At 41.2% G+C, this 14,742-nt stretch overlaps 1 protein-coding gene across 1 annotated transcript in view; it reads left to right on the top strand.

Moving 5' to 3' along the window:
- The first annotated feature begins 162 nt into the window (after positions 1 to 162).
- The window catches only part of bsnb (bassoon (presynaptic cytomatrix protein) b), a 65,372-nt gene continuing 50,792 nt past the window's right edge, over positions 163 to 14,742 (top strand). The window contains exons 1-2 of the mRNA XM_079579386.1: positions 163 to 467; positions 7,185 to 7,542. Of these exons, the coding sequence (XP_079435512.1) occupies positions 289 to 467; positions 7,185 to 7,542 (537 nt within the window). The 5' untranslated portion in view covers positions 163 to 288. The remainder of the gene's footprint in view (positions 468 to 7,184; positions 7,543 to 14,742) is intronic.

The following is a 14,742-nucleotide window of genomic DNA, read 5'->3' as shown; positions in this document are numbered from 1 at the left end:
GAGTGGTCTCCAGTCCTGTGCCGGAGGGCCTTGGAGCATTGAAGGCAATTGTTATTTGCCCATTGACTTGAAATAAACCACGCTCTGTGAGCGCGCACGTACAGTTCCCACCCTTTGCGTCAGCGCGCTCCTTCAGCCTCCGGTCCAGTGCGCGTGCTCCGTGCGGGATGCTGAATTGTAAGCGATGATGGCGGAAGGGGAGAAGCTCTGAGTGTCATCGGAGTTTTTATAACCGCTGTTCAACCATCTTCCACACCGTTTCTCTGCGTCGAGAACCTTCCCGACACGATGGGGAACGAGGCGAGCATGGAAGGCGAGGCCCAGGCGGGACAGACCGGCCCCGCCATGCCTTCAGCCGGGGCTCCGGCTTCCATTTCAGCACCAGCGGACTCTGGACAGCTCACCAAGCCCAGTAACGGAGCGCCAGCTGGAGGAAGTGGGGCTGCACCCGGCCCAGGGATTAACAGGTAGCTGTCACTAGCACGCTTCTCCTCCAAAACACAGGCACGTTTATTGCCGAAATGCGAGGAAACACGGCTCTCTTTAGCTGCAGCTGTACCATGGGGCGAGCCCCGCTGCGTGGGGATAGACTTGAATGGGTGCTTAATTATTTATTTCAATATCCCTGACAACATTTTTTTTTGCGTTTTCGACACCATTATCGCTTCTTGGTAGTAGCCACCAATCACTCGGCATCAGATGAGGTCGAGACAAATTTGATACGCAGCGGATTATAATAAATAATAGCCGACGATGGACACAAACGTTTTGAGGGATTTCCACGTTTGTTACGGTGTGTACTGCGCGCTAAGGATGGCAGCACCAAAAAGCATGAATGGACAAAATGCACCTTTCACGCGACATCAGGTTTAAGATTAGTCTCGGCGATGCAGATTGGATTGTGAGGAGACTACAGCACATAATAGTCTATTTTCTCATGATCTCACATTTTGCCATAATGTTAAAGAGCTGTGATTTTGAGACAGTTCGTCCATATGGTGCGTCTGCTGGCGTTTACACGATGACAACCGTGAACCCGCAGGACTTAACACACAATATCCACCACAGTTTCTCTATACGCTCCACACATCCATCAATATTCATGGGGAAGTTCTTATCTTGCACGACAAAAGGCAGATTTTTTTGCATTCTATTGAAAAAAAATAGGTCCAATCCCTGTATGATGCGTCCTTTGGTTCAGCAGCTGCAGCAAATCCCGGTGGAACAACCTTTGGACTATGTAAGAAGCAACTGGGATGAATCGAGAGTACAGAGATGTGGAAGGTGTGCTCCTCGGTGTGTGGGTTTGTGGGTAGGACACTCAGTATTAGCAAATGTGATTCTAATTACTCTGTTGAACATCTCTGGAACGTGGCATTCATAAGAGCGCTGCCTCTTCATTTAAGTTAAACCGCACCTGAGAAGAATTGCTGCAACCACTCCATCCAATAGGCTCCCTACAGAAAGCCCTGCATCAAAACTACAGCCATGGCTAGGTGACATATGACATGGCGCGACAAAAGAAAAGTCCGATCCCATTTTTCTTACACCCTAGATCACCATTGTGTCACCACCGTTTATTTACACTTAGAGATCTTATGTTGGTGGTAAAAAACAAACAAAAAAACACTTAAATACTTAGATATGTTGTTTCCTGAGCTTAGACGAGTTGATACGTACCCGTCTGGTCTTTGTGCGTGCCCGTCGAAGAGCGCGGTCGCTTCCAACTTCACCCCCGTTTGGAGCTATAGGAATACATTGGGAGAGGCCAAATGCTAGCAACATCTTTGCTCCGTTTGCGTGACAGAGGGGCACGCACAATGACCAGACAGGAACGCGCCAACTCGTCTGAGATCAGGTAAGAACATATCTCGGTATGGAAAAACGGTGAACTATTCCTTCAAGGGCCCACTCCTAACCCTAATCTGAAGTGATTCAAATCTGCTTATTTACGCCATGTTGTTATATTTAGACTATTACTTGTGTGCCTTTTCAACAGTGAACACCTATTTCGCTCAGCGCTGCCATCTTTGCTGTTACGGAGTGTCCATCATGTGGTCCGTATTGACAGTCTATACATTAAAGCCCATCAGCACTGCGATAGCTACAGGTACAATGAATACACTGAAGGTGAATAGAAGCTCTGTTAGTCAGTTCGTAGCTGAGGGTTCAATCTCAACACAACATCCTTGAGTGGAGTCTTTGACATGCATTTACTCACCTGAATGTTAGTTGGTTATAATGAATATGATCAATGGACACTGGTGACAGCTTGGAGAACAACCCCAACATCCAATTGAAGTGGGTGCTGTAATAGTCCCAAGACAAGTTCAGCTCCACATAAAGCTAAAGCTAATGTGTATTCACTAACACAAGTGACCAAGGTAGATGGACTGATTCAACAATTTATGTGATTATTAGTCTTGGCTTTTCAATATTCAATACTGAAGTGGAAGACTTATCAACAATACTACAGCTTAAACTGTATATCACAAAACATAATTTCCGTCACAGAACAGAAAGACATTTTTGAATCCCTAAAGCCGACCTGACAAAATGTTCATCCCTCGCATGCGCCCCATCATCAAAACAAATACAGACGTTTGTCGACTCCGTTTTTTGTTTTCAATGAAGATCTATCACATGGGTGTACAATGCCGTTACAGTGAAATATTGTATGGCGAGAAAAAGCGTGGGCTCATATTTTATTAATCTTCGGCACGAAAAGCAGCGAACAGCATGAGCACAACACATACAAAATCTATCTCAGCTCCAGCAGTCTGCCATCTCTTATTTATAGCGTGACATCAGCACTGAGTACAAGTCAATGGCCACGCTGAAGCGCAAATATCTTCTTTAGAATTGCATATGAGTTTTCAGAAAGATCTATATCTGTCTCTGGGGGGGCTAGGAGTGGCCAGGGGGAGCACAGGACACCCCTGGAATCCGTCCAGCCCAGGTGCCGCCCAGTTTAATTCAATTTGACTCCAAACATATTGCGAACAAAATGCATCTATGGCTATGTTTAGATTGCAGGCCAAAGTGACCAAAAGTTTTTTGTTTTTTTTTGGCTCTTATGTGATCTGTATCTGATCTTTTCACATCAGATTTTTTGATATGTGGTCCAAAATCCAATAAATAGCGGATCTTTTGCAACTTCTGTCTGAACGGCCGGGTCACATTCATCCTACCTACACACCATCGGTACAAATGTCATTCATTCTGTGTGGAAGCAGATGGAAGCAGGAAGGAAACAAGACCTGTTATGAGTGAAGTCTGTGTCGATTGCTGTCACTGCCCCTACAGATGCCAAAAAAAAAGAAGAAAAAAAGAAAAACTGTTCTCTGTTGTTCAGTCCATGAACAAAAATTCAAACTGAGCCTGAAGACCCGCAGTCTGAATGTGGCCTAAGTGGCATGAATGTGAAGAGTGAAGTATTAATTCTGAATCACATTTTTCCTTGGCCACCCAAATGAAAACCTCTAGACACGCCTCTGCTGCTGGTTGTATCTTTAATATTTTGATGCTTGGTGGGAGACTTTGACGTGTCTGTCCAGTCAGACCGTGGTGAGATCAGTGTGTCATGTAGTTTCGGAGCAGCAGCCCAAAGTAAAAGTCAGGTGCACAAGAGTTAGACATTTTGCTGTTTGCAGTGGATGGATAGGAATGGGTTCAATCAATCAATTACGATCATGGCTTGATCATATACAAAGGAGGGATAGTGGTTATGCTGCAACAGGACGAGGTTAGAGCTGCGAGTGAGGAGAAGAGGATGTTCATTGATGTGGTCAAAGTCGTCCTGAATGCCTGTGTGAGAGGAGACAGGATAGAAGATGACAACATTGTGCGTATAACATGTGAATACTTTATACGTCCCGGACACAAATGCTTTATTACTTGCATGCGTATATCAAACACCCATAAACTACACGGCTTCCCATTTAGTTTGAAGATTTAATACGGCAATTGTTTTCCAGTCAAACGCAGTGACAGCAATATGATCACCATAAATCAATGCTTAGCTGTTTACCCTCAGTCACATTTTAAATGGCTTATTCAAATACATCTATCATTGGGAGATATTCCTTCTGTAAGGTGTTGAGCTCTCAACAACGTATATGTTCTGCGGTTTTATGCATTACTCACAACAAGTTCTGCTTGTTGGAAAAAGGACGTATAGTATTTAGCTCGTCCATTACATTTCCTTGCTCCTGTACCCTCACGAATCTTGATTTGGCAAAGTTTTATGAGGTAGTTTCAGTGTTTTTCCGCCATCAACATTAAACTACAGCATGTTCAGCTCAGTTGAGACTGTGTGTGATTGCCTTTTAGGTCTTTTAATTCTGTAAAACAAAACCTTTGTCATCATTTTTGAGAGAAAGTATGAGCCTCCACATGACTGCTCTCGTGTAACATTCTGCAGCGTCTGTCCCTCAATCATAAAACCACAGATAAAATGACCGAATTCATACAAAAAAACCAATACATTTGTTTCTTTTCCTATAAATCATGCCCTTTTCACTGTTGTTTACAATCGACTTCTTTGCAAAGGTACTCTGTAGTAGTAAAAGTACTATAATTGTTTCTGAGAAGATATGATCTTCTAATATTACATGTACTTTTACTTTTACATCTGTGCTACTGTGACAAAGACCAGGGGATATTGATATGCACGTTTTGTTGTTCAATGTCAGCTTTTACTCTATTATTGTAAACTAGTCAATCAAGATAAAGCAGAATTTATACCAATAGAAAATAGACGTGTAGTGTCATTGCTGTTCTGAACTCATTGTACTTACTATTACACTCATAACTTAACAAAAGCCACTAAAGTCTTCTTCTTTGGACTAAGCCACTTTAGCAGCAGCTGTTTTCATCCGACTAACGTTAAGAACAAATGGCGCATGTGAAAGCCTGCTGCAAACCCCGCTTTGACCTTTAAACGGAAGCAGCCGGATCACTTTCACTCCCATCCCAGTTTCGTTTCCAGTGGGCAGCAGTCAAATCAATACGGAGAAACATATAGTATCTCTATTAAAGCCATACATCAGATCACTTTTCCTGTACCAAGGGGCGTATTTAAAAGGCAGTTGTCAGCTGCCGGATGCATTCAGGCCCTGCTCGGCTTCACTCTGCCCGGTGTACAGTATGCGCCTATTGTCAGTTGTTTATAGATTTAGGTCAGATTTGGGCTTAAAAGGTCCGCCATGAAAAAGCTGCAGAGATAGATAGGATTAAGATGGTTTTACTGTATTTACATGAGTATTTTTTTTTTATATTAACACAAATTATACAAAAAATATTGCAACAGATTTAAATATTTCGATGCATTGGGAACACAAGTTATGGGTTGAGGAAAAGTGAAATTCTTAACAAATGTTGCTGGAATATTTTCTAAACTGAAGCATAAATCAGACAATTGTTCAGCTTCTTCAATGACTTTAAACCCTTAAACCATTTTGAAGTAACACTAAGTACCTTTAAGGCCTTATTTCAACTTATTTCAATGAATGAACGTATTATATTGTTTTTTTAAGGCAGGCAGTGTGAACAGATCTAATTTGTGCAAAAGTCTGAACTCATTTTTCTTTAATATTACACCGAGGATGGAACGAATGTATGAGAAACAGCATGACAGCAGTGCAGGCCCACCAGGGAAAGCTTTTTGCAGAAAAATGACTTGGCTTGACAGTTACAGCCTGATTTTATTTATTGTGAAACTAACTAACTCTTGCACAAAGAGTAAAAACCAGTCCTGCTACAGGTTTGGAGGATTTTAAACAAAACTTTCAACCTGATTAGTTCTCAGATAATATGATTTATCTGATGAGCTATATATGACAAACTTACACTTCAATACCCTTTCATCACGGTGCTCAAAGTAAAAAGAATAATTACATTTCATTCCCCTGTCAATCACTGATGGGTTATATCATTTCATGTAACGCTGTGTGAACCTTCACACGGGCCAGGCCTGCTTTGGAAAGAGTAGGTTTTCCCTGTAGCTCTGCACTGAGGTATCATGCAGAGAAGTGAAGTCGAGATGCAGGTGTGGAGCAGCTCCAGTTATCTGCAATGACTCACAATAGCTCCCGTACTCTATTTACATTTGTTACATTTGTTTCACTTGAGCGCACAGGTGGAGGTGCTTTTGAATGTCAACACCAACACCAAAACATGAGACTGACGCAGGTGTGCACACTGTGCAGGGCCTAAATTTGACTAAAATGTTTGTAAATATCGTCTGATCTTTGTTCTTTGTTCTTTACTGAAGTCATAGGTGTCGTCAGAACAGCTTCAAAGAATGAAAGCCCAGCGCCAGAAGCACTTCACAGAAAACTGATAGAGGCTATATAAAATATTCAGCATTTGTCTCTGTTAGCCTGCGTTTTGAGTAGTCTGATATCACTCTATGAGCAGCAATGTGTTCTCTCTTTACAGTTTTCTTCAAAATAAACTCCCTTGCACAGGAATCATTTGTAAAAGTCAATCTTGTAATACTCATTCATCAAAATGTGTTGCACATTAACTATACAAGATGCATAATTTGTCAGCTGCTGTGGAATATCTCAGAAACAGTAATGCTCATGGATATCTCTCCCTCCAAACCCAGCTACTTAATCATCGCAGCTTAGATTCACTTTCCTCGTCCCTATAAAGTAAATGAGTGTGGGAACGTTTTCCGAACAGAGTTCAAAGTTGGATGTGGGATATTAAAAAGTTCACTTATGAGCCAAGAACAGAAGGGGTTGGTGGAGATCATTGCTGTGTTTGTTAACTAGGATTTTGGAATATTATGCATGGGATGACAGTATCCATGGTCTTACTCCAATACTTGGTGGAGGTCTGCAGTAGTGGACTTATTATTGTGCACTCTGTCGCTGTGTCTTTGGGCCTTCAGTGTCTGACACAGGCGTGTGAATGGGTGAGTGGTTAATGAAGGTACAAAAACTATATAAAAGTGACCATTTACCATTAGCTTGTATTTTCTGAAGATTTATATTACAAAATGTTTTTGTAAACAGTTTTTTGTTTTGTTTTTAGCATATAAGGCTAAGCTATAAACAAAACCTGACAAAATATGTGTTCTGCTCGATTGCTTGAACGCAATATTTTGTTGTTATTAATCGCTGACCACCACATCACGACTAATCCTTCTTTCTGACCCTCTGCCGTCTTCACAGAGCTCCACCGTCAGACCCTGGGCCGAAAGCTGCCATCCAAAGTGACCACCAGGGGACAGGGGACCGACTGGCCTCACACGGGACCACAGACCAAAGGTCCAGAATGACTCTACAGGTGGACACAGCCGGCAGCAGGACTGGAAGGTCCCCCGCGGTGTCCCCCCACGGCAGCGCACCATCCTCCCCCTACTCTGTGCCTCAAATCGCTCCCATGCCCAGCAGCAAACTGTGCCCTGTCTGCAAATCCACTAACCTGATGGGCAACGGGGACAACCAGCCTGCTACCAACACCTGCACACAGTGCCGCTCCCTCGTGTGCAACCAGTGCGGCTTCAACCCCAACCCACACCTGACAGAGGTAATCCCTGACTGCACATGCATGGACATACTGTACTGTAGCAGGGGTGCAGACGCAGACTGTTGTTATAAGCCAGCAGTGGCACAGATGGTCCAGCAGGTCGTCTTGTGACCGGAGGGTTGGAGGTTCAAAACTCGCGGGTCCTTCGGTCATTGTGTCCTTTGGCAAGACCTTACCTCCAGTGCGTATGCACACACCTTGATATAAAGCTGTGAGTTTTTTTTAACATAGTTATCTGAGCTAGGATATTTCTTAATTTCTCAATTCTGAGTATTCTTATAAACCAAGTACAGATGAAAAGAAAACACTTAATTAAATAAAAAAAACAACAACACTTAATAGTGCTGCAATACTACTGCACTACTACTGCAATTATGATGGTTGATTTTACCCCATTTAAAAATATATACATATTTATTGAACTATTATCATAAAAAGTAGTTTATAAAATCCTGGGGTCTGTCGGTTCCTAAAAAGAAAACGTTTTCAACTCTTCTATTCATATTTCTTTGGTAGCTAGTTTCACTCATTTCAATAAATACGTTTTTTTCTCATTATTCCAGCAGATTGTGCTTTTAGTTGGACCACAAGGTTTGCCCTTAGTATTTTATTTGGCCTTGCTTTACTCTCAAATTCAAAATGGCTCATACTTGGAAACTGGCAGTGCTACAGAGCATTGCATATTCCAGTCCTGATATTCTCGGAAAGAGATTCACTGCATCCCAGGTGTAACATGCAGCTCTTTAGTAACCTTAGCAGCAGCTTCAGAACGGACGAGGATCATGCAGTCATTTTTCACACACAGATTCCCCAGGTGTAATGCTCAGAGCTGGTTCTACCAATGTGAAGAGGACTGCAAGGTCTAGTGCATACGACATATGAACAACATAATGTCTGCAACTGTATTATGTGTATTATTATTATTTTTGGCAGTTGAACTAAGGAACGTGTTAAAAGTAAAATGGCACTGGTTTCAGAGCTCAAGATGCTTCATAAGACGAGACGGAAAAGCTTATGCTGTTTTGGAGATAAAGCCAGAAAGGCCAGGTTTAGATGGTTTGTACAGAGGAGGAAATGTGGACCTTACAACTGGTGAAAACAGGCGATCTGTGCTCTCCTTGGTTTCCGCTGCATTGATGTGGATAATTTCTTGTATAAAGTCGGGATTATTTTATCAAACATCTTCTCTGCAATAGCTTTCCTTCTGGTGATTGACCATTTTACTATAACATCTAAAATACATTTGTTCAGTCACCGCAGTGACTGGAAAAGGCATTTTTAAGCATTCCCATTATCACCACAAGCACTTTATTTGGGCCTCATCATCCCCAATTATTCATTTGCATCTAAACAATCATCGCTCCTAACAGGTCGCAGCGAAAGCTCCCATGGCCTTTGCTAAAATAAAGGCTAATGTGAATAAGGCTATGCTTGACTGTGACTGTCAAGTAGGGCTATGTCATCTGTCACAAAGTTTCACATCAAGTTTGGTGAGTCATGGTGCAAATTACAGCTGGGATGGAGTTTTTGTTAAGCTGGGAACAATAGGCCAAACAAGTGCATGACTATCGGAAGGGTGTACGTCAGAGATTGTTTTTAATCAAGAGTAATGTTAGGTCTCCTCAAAGTAAAAAAAAAAAAAAAAAAAAAACATCCAAATAATTTCTGAAGAGTTAAAAAGTGTGGAAATTATATGTTAGTATCGAATGTAATACACAAACAACAAATGAATCAGGCAGTTCTTAAAGGAATAGGCCACCGTTTTTACATACTGAGATATGTTCTTACCTAACCTTAGACGAGACTTCCCCCTGCTCACTTCCGTCAATAACCTTTAGGAGTTACTGCGCGGACGTTGTGCTCCTCGTATCATTACGCCTCACAATATAGTACCCCTTTTTATCTGCTTATAAAATCGACATGTTACATTTCTGTGTAAATATGCTTCACTTGAAAACACTTCACGTAACTTTATTTAAATAGGGAACACATGGAAGAGCTTGGTAGCTTCTATCGTGAGTTTTTTTGGAGCTATATGACATGTGGGAGAGGCTGCGTATGTGCTCCGTTTGCGTGACAGAGCGCACGGACAAAGACCAGACGGGGATATATTAACTCGTCTAAGGTTAGGTAAGAACATATCTCAGTATGTAAAAACGGTGGCCTATTCCTTTAAAAGGCCTCAAGCTTTTGTCATTCCAAACATTTTCCATGTGGAGGTTTTTACCAGCCGTCATGATGGTATCTATGATTTGTTGTGTAATATATACTGCAACTAGAGCTTTTATGCTTTTATGTCTGGACAGTGATTTATTGACACTTGCAAAAGCAGCGTAAACGTAGCTTGCACCATTTTTCTCTTTATGTTTTTGAAACCATGATTTTCTTTTTCATTTGCCATTACGTATACACTGAAGCTAAACAGCAGAGGTGACTCCAAACTGTAGGTGTATGGTTAAGCATAATACCCGCCAAATGTGCGAAAAGAACCCGCACCTGCCCTGTTGGTGTTAATATCAAGAACTGAACGTGCACGTTGTTTGGGCATTCGAGCGCTGGGAAACAAAGACAGAATTGTGCAGCCAGGACCGATCTTGGTAGGCTGTGGAGGCGAGTTCTACCGGCGAGGAGTAGTGCAGAGGTGGATGTTATTGGTGAGTGAGATAGTTTAGGTTTCGGGCACAGAGAATATGAGACACACACACATCGGGAGAGATAGAGTTGTGCCCCGGGAGAGCTGAAGATTTAGCCCCCTAACCTACTTAGCATGGATTGGGCCACAGTGTAGCGTATCTAACACAACCTTATCACCTATCAGAAGTGATGAGGGCCGCAGTGCTGCGAATGTCCACGATAATGAAGAGAGGGCAGTGTGTGGAGACGCTCGGAGAAACAATTGGGGAAAATATCAAACCTGCTGAATTTCATTTACGATTATGCACTTTTCTTGGCAGAGTTGGTCGCAGAGGCTTAAAGATGAGGGATAAGAATGAATGAAAGGGGCAGTGCTTTTTATTTGTTTAAGGAATAAAGCCTGTATTACCAGAGATGGTTTGGACTGCAGATGCGATTGTAAACTTATGCAACTGCAATCTAATCCAAATTGCAATTGGCAAAAAAAATAATTTATGCCCCAATTTAGTTTTATGTCTCAATTGAGGGTATACCAAAAATCACCAACTGTCTCCAATTAAAGCAAGTAACTCATGCCCCTAGAGGCCATAAGCGCCACTGCAGGTATCGTATCATGTTGCGTTTTTTTTTACTCATTAATTGTCCGTGATTAAATACTACACTGACCGAAAAGACAAAGGGAGAGAGGGATATCCAATTACACAATGGCTATAAGTTTCCATCTCGTTTTTGTTGTTATTGTGACACTTTTTTCAAGAAGCTTTTAGATTAGGGTAATGCCAAACTGGTGGGAATGTGCTCGGTTCAGGCGAGGGTTAAGAGGTTAAGTGGCGCTAGCCCACAGTTAGCTTTGCCTGTTAGCCTGTTAGCTTCTTCTTCATGATTCTGTTAGTGTGTATTGCGCCTCTGGGTCGGTGCAGCGAAAGTTGCAATTGTGGTTTTCTGGCCAGAGACACCAGAGGGAGATCACCCCATTCACACTTTACACCTAGATGGACGGCGAAGACGATTTATTACTGCTTTAACACAGTGATAATTTTGACAACATATTTTATTTTAGTTTTAGTCTTAGTCTTTTGACTAAAATGTAATTTAATTTTAGTCGAGATTTAGTCAAAAAAATCTTTTCAATTTTAGTCTAGTTTTAGTCGACTAAAATTGCATGTCAATTTAGTCGACTAAATTTAAGACTAATTTAGTCGGCTTTGCTTTTATAATATGTATTATAATCATATTTAATAAAGCTCTTCTGCTTTATGGAGCTGCTCCACATGAACAAAGCTCAGAGCTGCTCCTTTGGCAGAGAATTTACATGATCTGAGGCTCTTTCAGACGCTCAATAGAAGTTTGGATGATTTTAGTCTTTCCATTTCATGTTTATTTAGTCTTATTTTAGTCGAATAAAATATCAGGACATTTTAGTCATAGTTTTAGTCTCATGAAAAACTTTTAATTTAGTTTTAGTCCAATTTTAGTCGTCAAAAATATCACTTTGACTAAAATTAAGACTAAATATTTTAGTCGACGAAATCAACACTGCTTTAACATGAATAAATGAAATTATAGATCATTGTGAGTACGATCTGAAGAAGCCCAACCATTGGTCCACGTACCGCAAGTTGAGTCTCACCTCCTTTGTTAAATTACATGTACAAATGCTATCTCGAGCCTGCTTTCTAGCACTGACTGAGCTGCTCCACATGACAAGACAATTCCCAATATTCAAGATGGATATTTTGATCACAGTTAACACATTTTTTTTGTAAAAATTGGTCCGTTCACATACAGACATGCCACATCTTTCGTCTAAATTTGCCTAAGCAGTGCCTTGCCTCTGTGCGCTTATGGAAGCGGTGAAGCGTAAAAATAGTGGAGAGGCGAGTCGAGGCGGTGTTGAACATCGCGCTGTGGGTAAATGCAATTTTGAAGTGGAGAAAACTGCTATAGCAACAAATTTGTGTTTTTTTTTTTGTGTCGCGCCGTGTTTTGGAGTCTGTCAGTCAAGCGAGAAGGTGAGCTGCCTCTCAAAGTGTCATTGAGAACTCAAAGCCGTTTCCTCCTCGGCACTGGGATTGCATTTTGGCACGTCTTTGAAGCAACAGTACTGTGAAAATGTTTGGTGAGGCGCGAAAAAGAAAAAAGAAAAGAAAAAAAATGCTGTAAATTATCCAAGAAATGATTTGACCGATTTCAATTGGGATAAAGAATGCAGCAAAAATGTATGCCTCATTCCACTGAAGGAGATACAGTAATACAGTAAAAAAAACAGTCATTTCAGTTCAAGGGTAAATGCTCTTGCGGCCCCAGATCCCTAACAAACAATGATAATGGGGAAAGAATTGTGAACTTTCTGTTTGGGGGGTTCTTTCTCAAACCCAGCCACCCCACCATCAGAGATTTGGACTCCAAATTCAACTTGAAACCTATTGCACTGCATCGCAAAGGTTATCAAAGTCATCAACTAGATTGGGTTGTTTGACCCTTGAAGGAGCTTTTGTAGCTCATATATGTTGCTAGAGGAAAACCTTTGGTGTGGTGGAAAAATACTGTGATCCATAAGTTAAAAGTAAGAAATGTAATACAAATACTCAACTTGTTGTTATTTTACCTATGAGTTTATTAGACAGGACAGTATAGCAGAATAGAGCTGGTAAACACATTCAGCAAATTGTCAATGCAAAACTGGACTTATTATTGTACTCTGATACTCCCTTTGTTCATGTAGTCGACTGTTGTACACTGTTTTTTGTATATTAACGTTTACTAGGAACGATGTCCACATGAAAAAGGAGCTTAGATAACAAGAGCTGGGAGAGACGGAGAAAGGACCACAGACATTGTACCCTCTGCCACTATCATACGGGCAAACATCTGCTTTATAATTGGTCCAGGCTCTATTTATAGGCCTTATCCCCCTTCTGTCTGCAGTGACGGCCAGGGCCTGAAAAGCCACAGCTGAGAGGAGCAGAGCGAGAGAGAGAGAGAGAGAAAGAGAGAGAGAGAAAGAAGGGTGCGATACAGAAACACATCAGCATACATTAACGTCACCATGCAGGTTCATGCTAACAACAGCCTGACGTATTCAGACCACAGTCATAACACAGAAATAGAGATTGTGTGCACTGTATCACCTTGAAGCGTGGAGCAGCATTGTCTCACACCTAATGAGCATTATTTGAGGCACAACACTATACAAAAACAATGATGCTTTCTTTAGAATAAAGCAATCTGACCGAATGACCTTATGGCTATGACTTCTCAAACTTTCTTGGACTACAGACACAGGGTCGTCATTGTTAGAGAAAAAAAACAATGGCGTCCGAGAGGATAGATGAAAAATAGGCGGGAGTCTGGACGTCTTAAGCAGGAGAAGTTTAGTTACCATCAATGCGGGACCCGGAGACATGGCTTCGCGTTCCACATGAAGAGGGGGAAACCTCTGTTGTACGTCATACTGATATGCAAGCCATAAACATACAGAAAATGGTGCGACCCTACAGTATTACCCAATATGATAAATGGCATTTTTAATTTTTTCCTCAAACAGCTATATATCTTACAGCAAAAAAGGACTTCATATTATTTTAAAAGGTCCGTCATTGTTGCCAAACTCAGAGTGATCGATACAGTGTTGGCGAAGTCTCAGAAGAGTGACGTTTAATGTTTCATTTGAAAAATTGCTCACAACTTGTGTTTGTAAACGGCAACAGAAAGTGACTTAAAAAACCCAAATGCTGCCTACACAAAAGGGTCTGCGGAGAAATTTGCTGAGGAAAAATATGAGGTGGGTGTCCACAGTTTTACTGCTACGCTTGATAAATTTAGTGCTAAAATCCGAGTCAGCCTTTTGATGGAAGGAGCCAGCTATTGTACTGTTGTCCAAATCCCAATTCAAACATTTATCTTGTGGAATGACGGCTTTAGCACTTTTCAAGCTAAAAATAAATGTTTTCTAAATGAGTATTCTCTTATCGAACTATAGAAAAGATGCACAGACTTTGCACTATAACTGTGATTTTTTTTTCCCCTACAAAAGATCAATTTTGTTATCAAAGTCTCTAAATCATTGCTTCAGGAACTATAGCAGCCTCACGTCACCCTCCCACCCCAAATAAAATATGATTTTAATCTTACACTTTAGTCTTAGACCCATGACCCGCTTTTGTGTCCCAACCAACCGAGACACATCAATGCTAGTTCATTCTTGGTTTTGGTCTTTTGCACTTCGAGATGAAAGGGGCTTTGGCATTATGTTTTTTTTTTTCTGTAGGAGTCATGTGAAAATTCCTTGATCTTCCTTGTTTTAGGAAAATAACCTCTGGCTGTGAAACTGAAATGCCCTTTTTACTCTGGTAAAAAAAAAAACTTAATCTTTCCATGTTCTACTCCTTCAAAACTATTTTCAAAGTGCAGTAGAAATACACTTTGTAGGCTGTTCGAGGCTGCTGTCTAATTCATCGATCTTAGCTTGAACCATAACACAAGGTTTACTGCCTGCCACAAACTCCATTACAAAGAGATATGAACTTAGTAACAGCATTAGTAACTTTCTCCATTCCTCGTTTG

Source organism: Gobius niger (assembly GCF_951799975.1).
Source record: "Gobius niger genome assembly, chromosome: 20".
In the NCBI taxonomy this organism is placed as follows: Eukaryota; Metazoa; Chordata; class Actinopteri; order Gobiiformes; family Gobiidae; genus Gobius; species Gobius niger.
The sequence above is the reverse complement of the archived record's forward strand: the minus strand, read 5'-3'. Positions and strand labels throughout refer to the sequence as shown.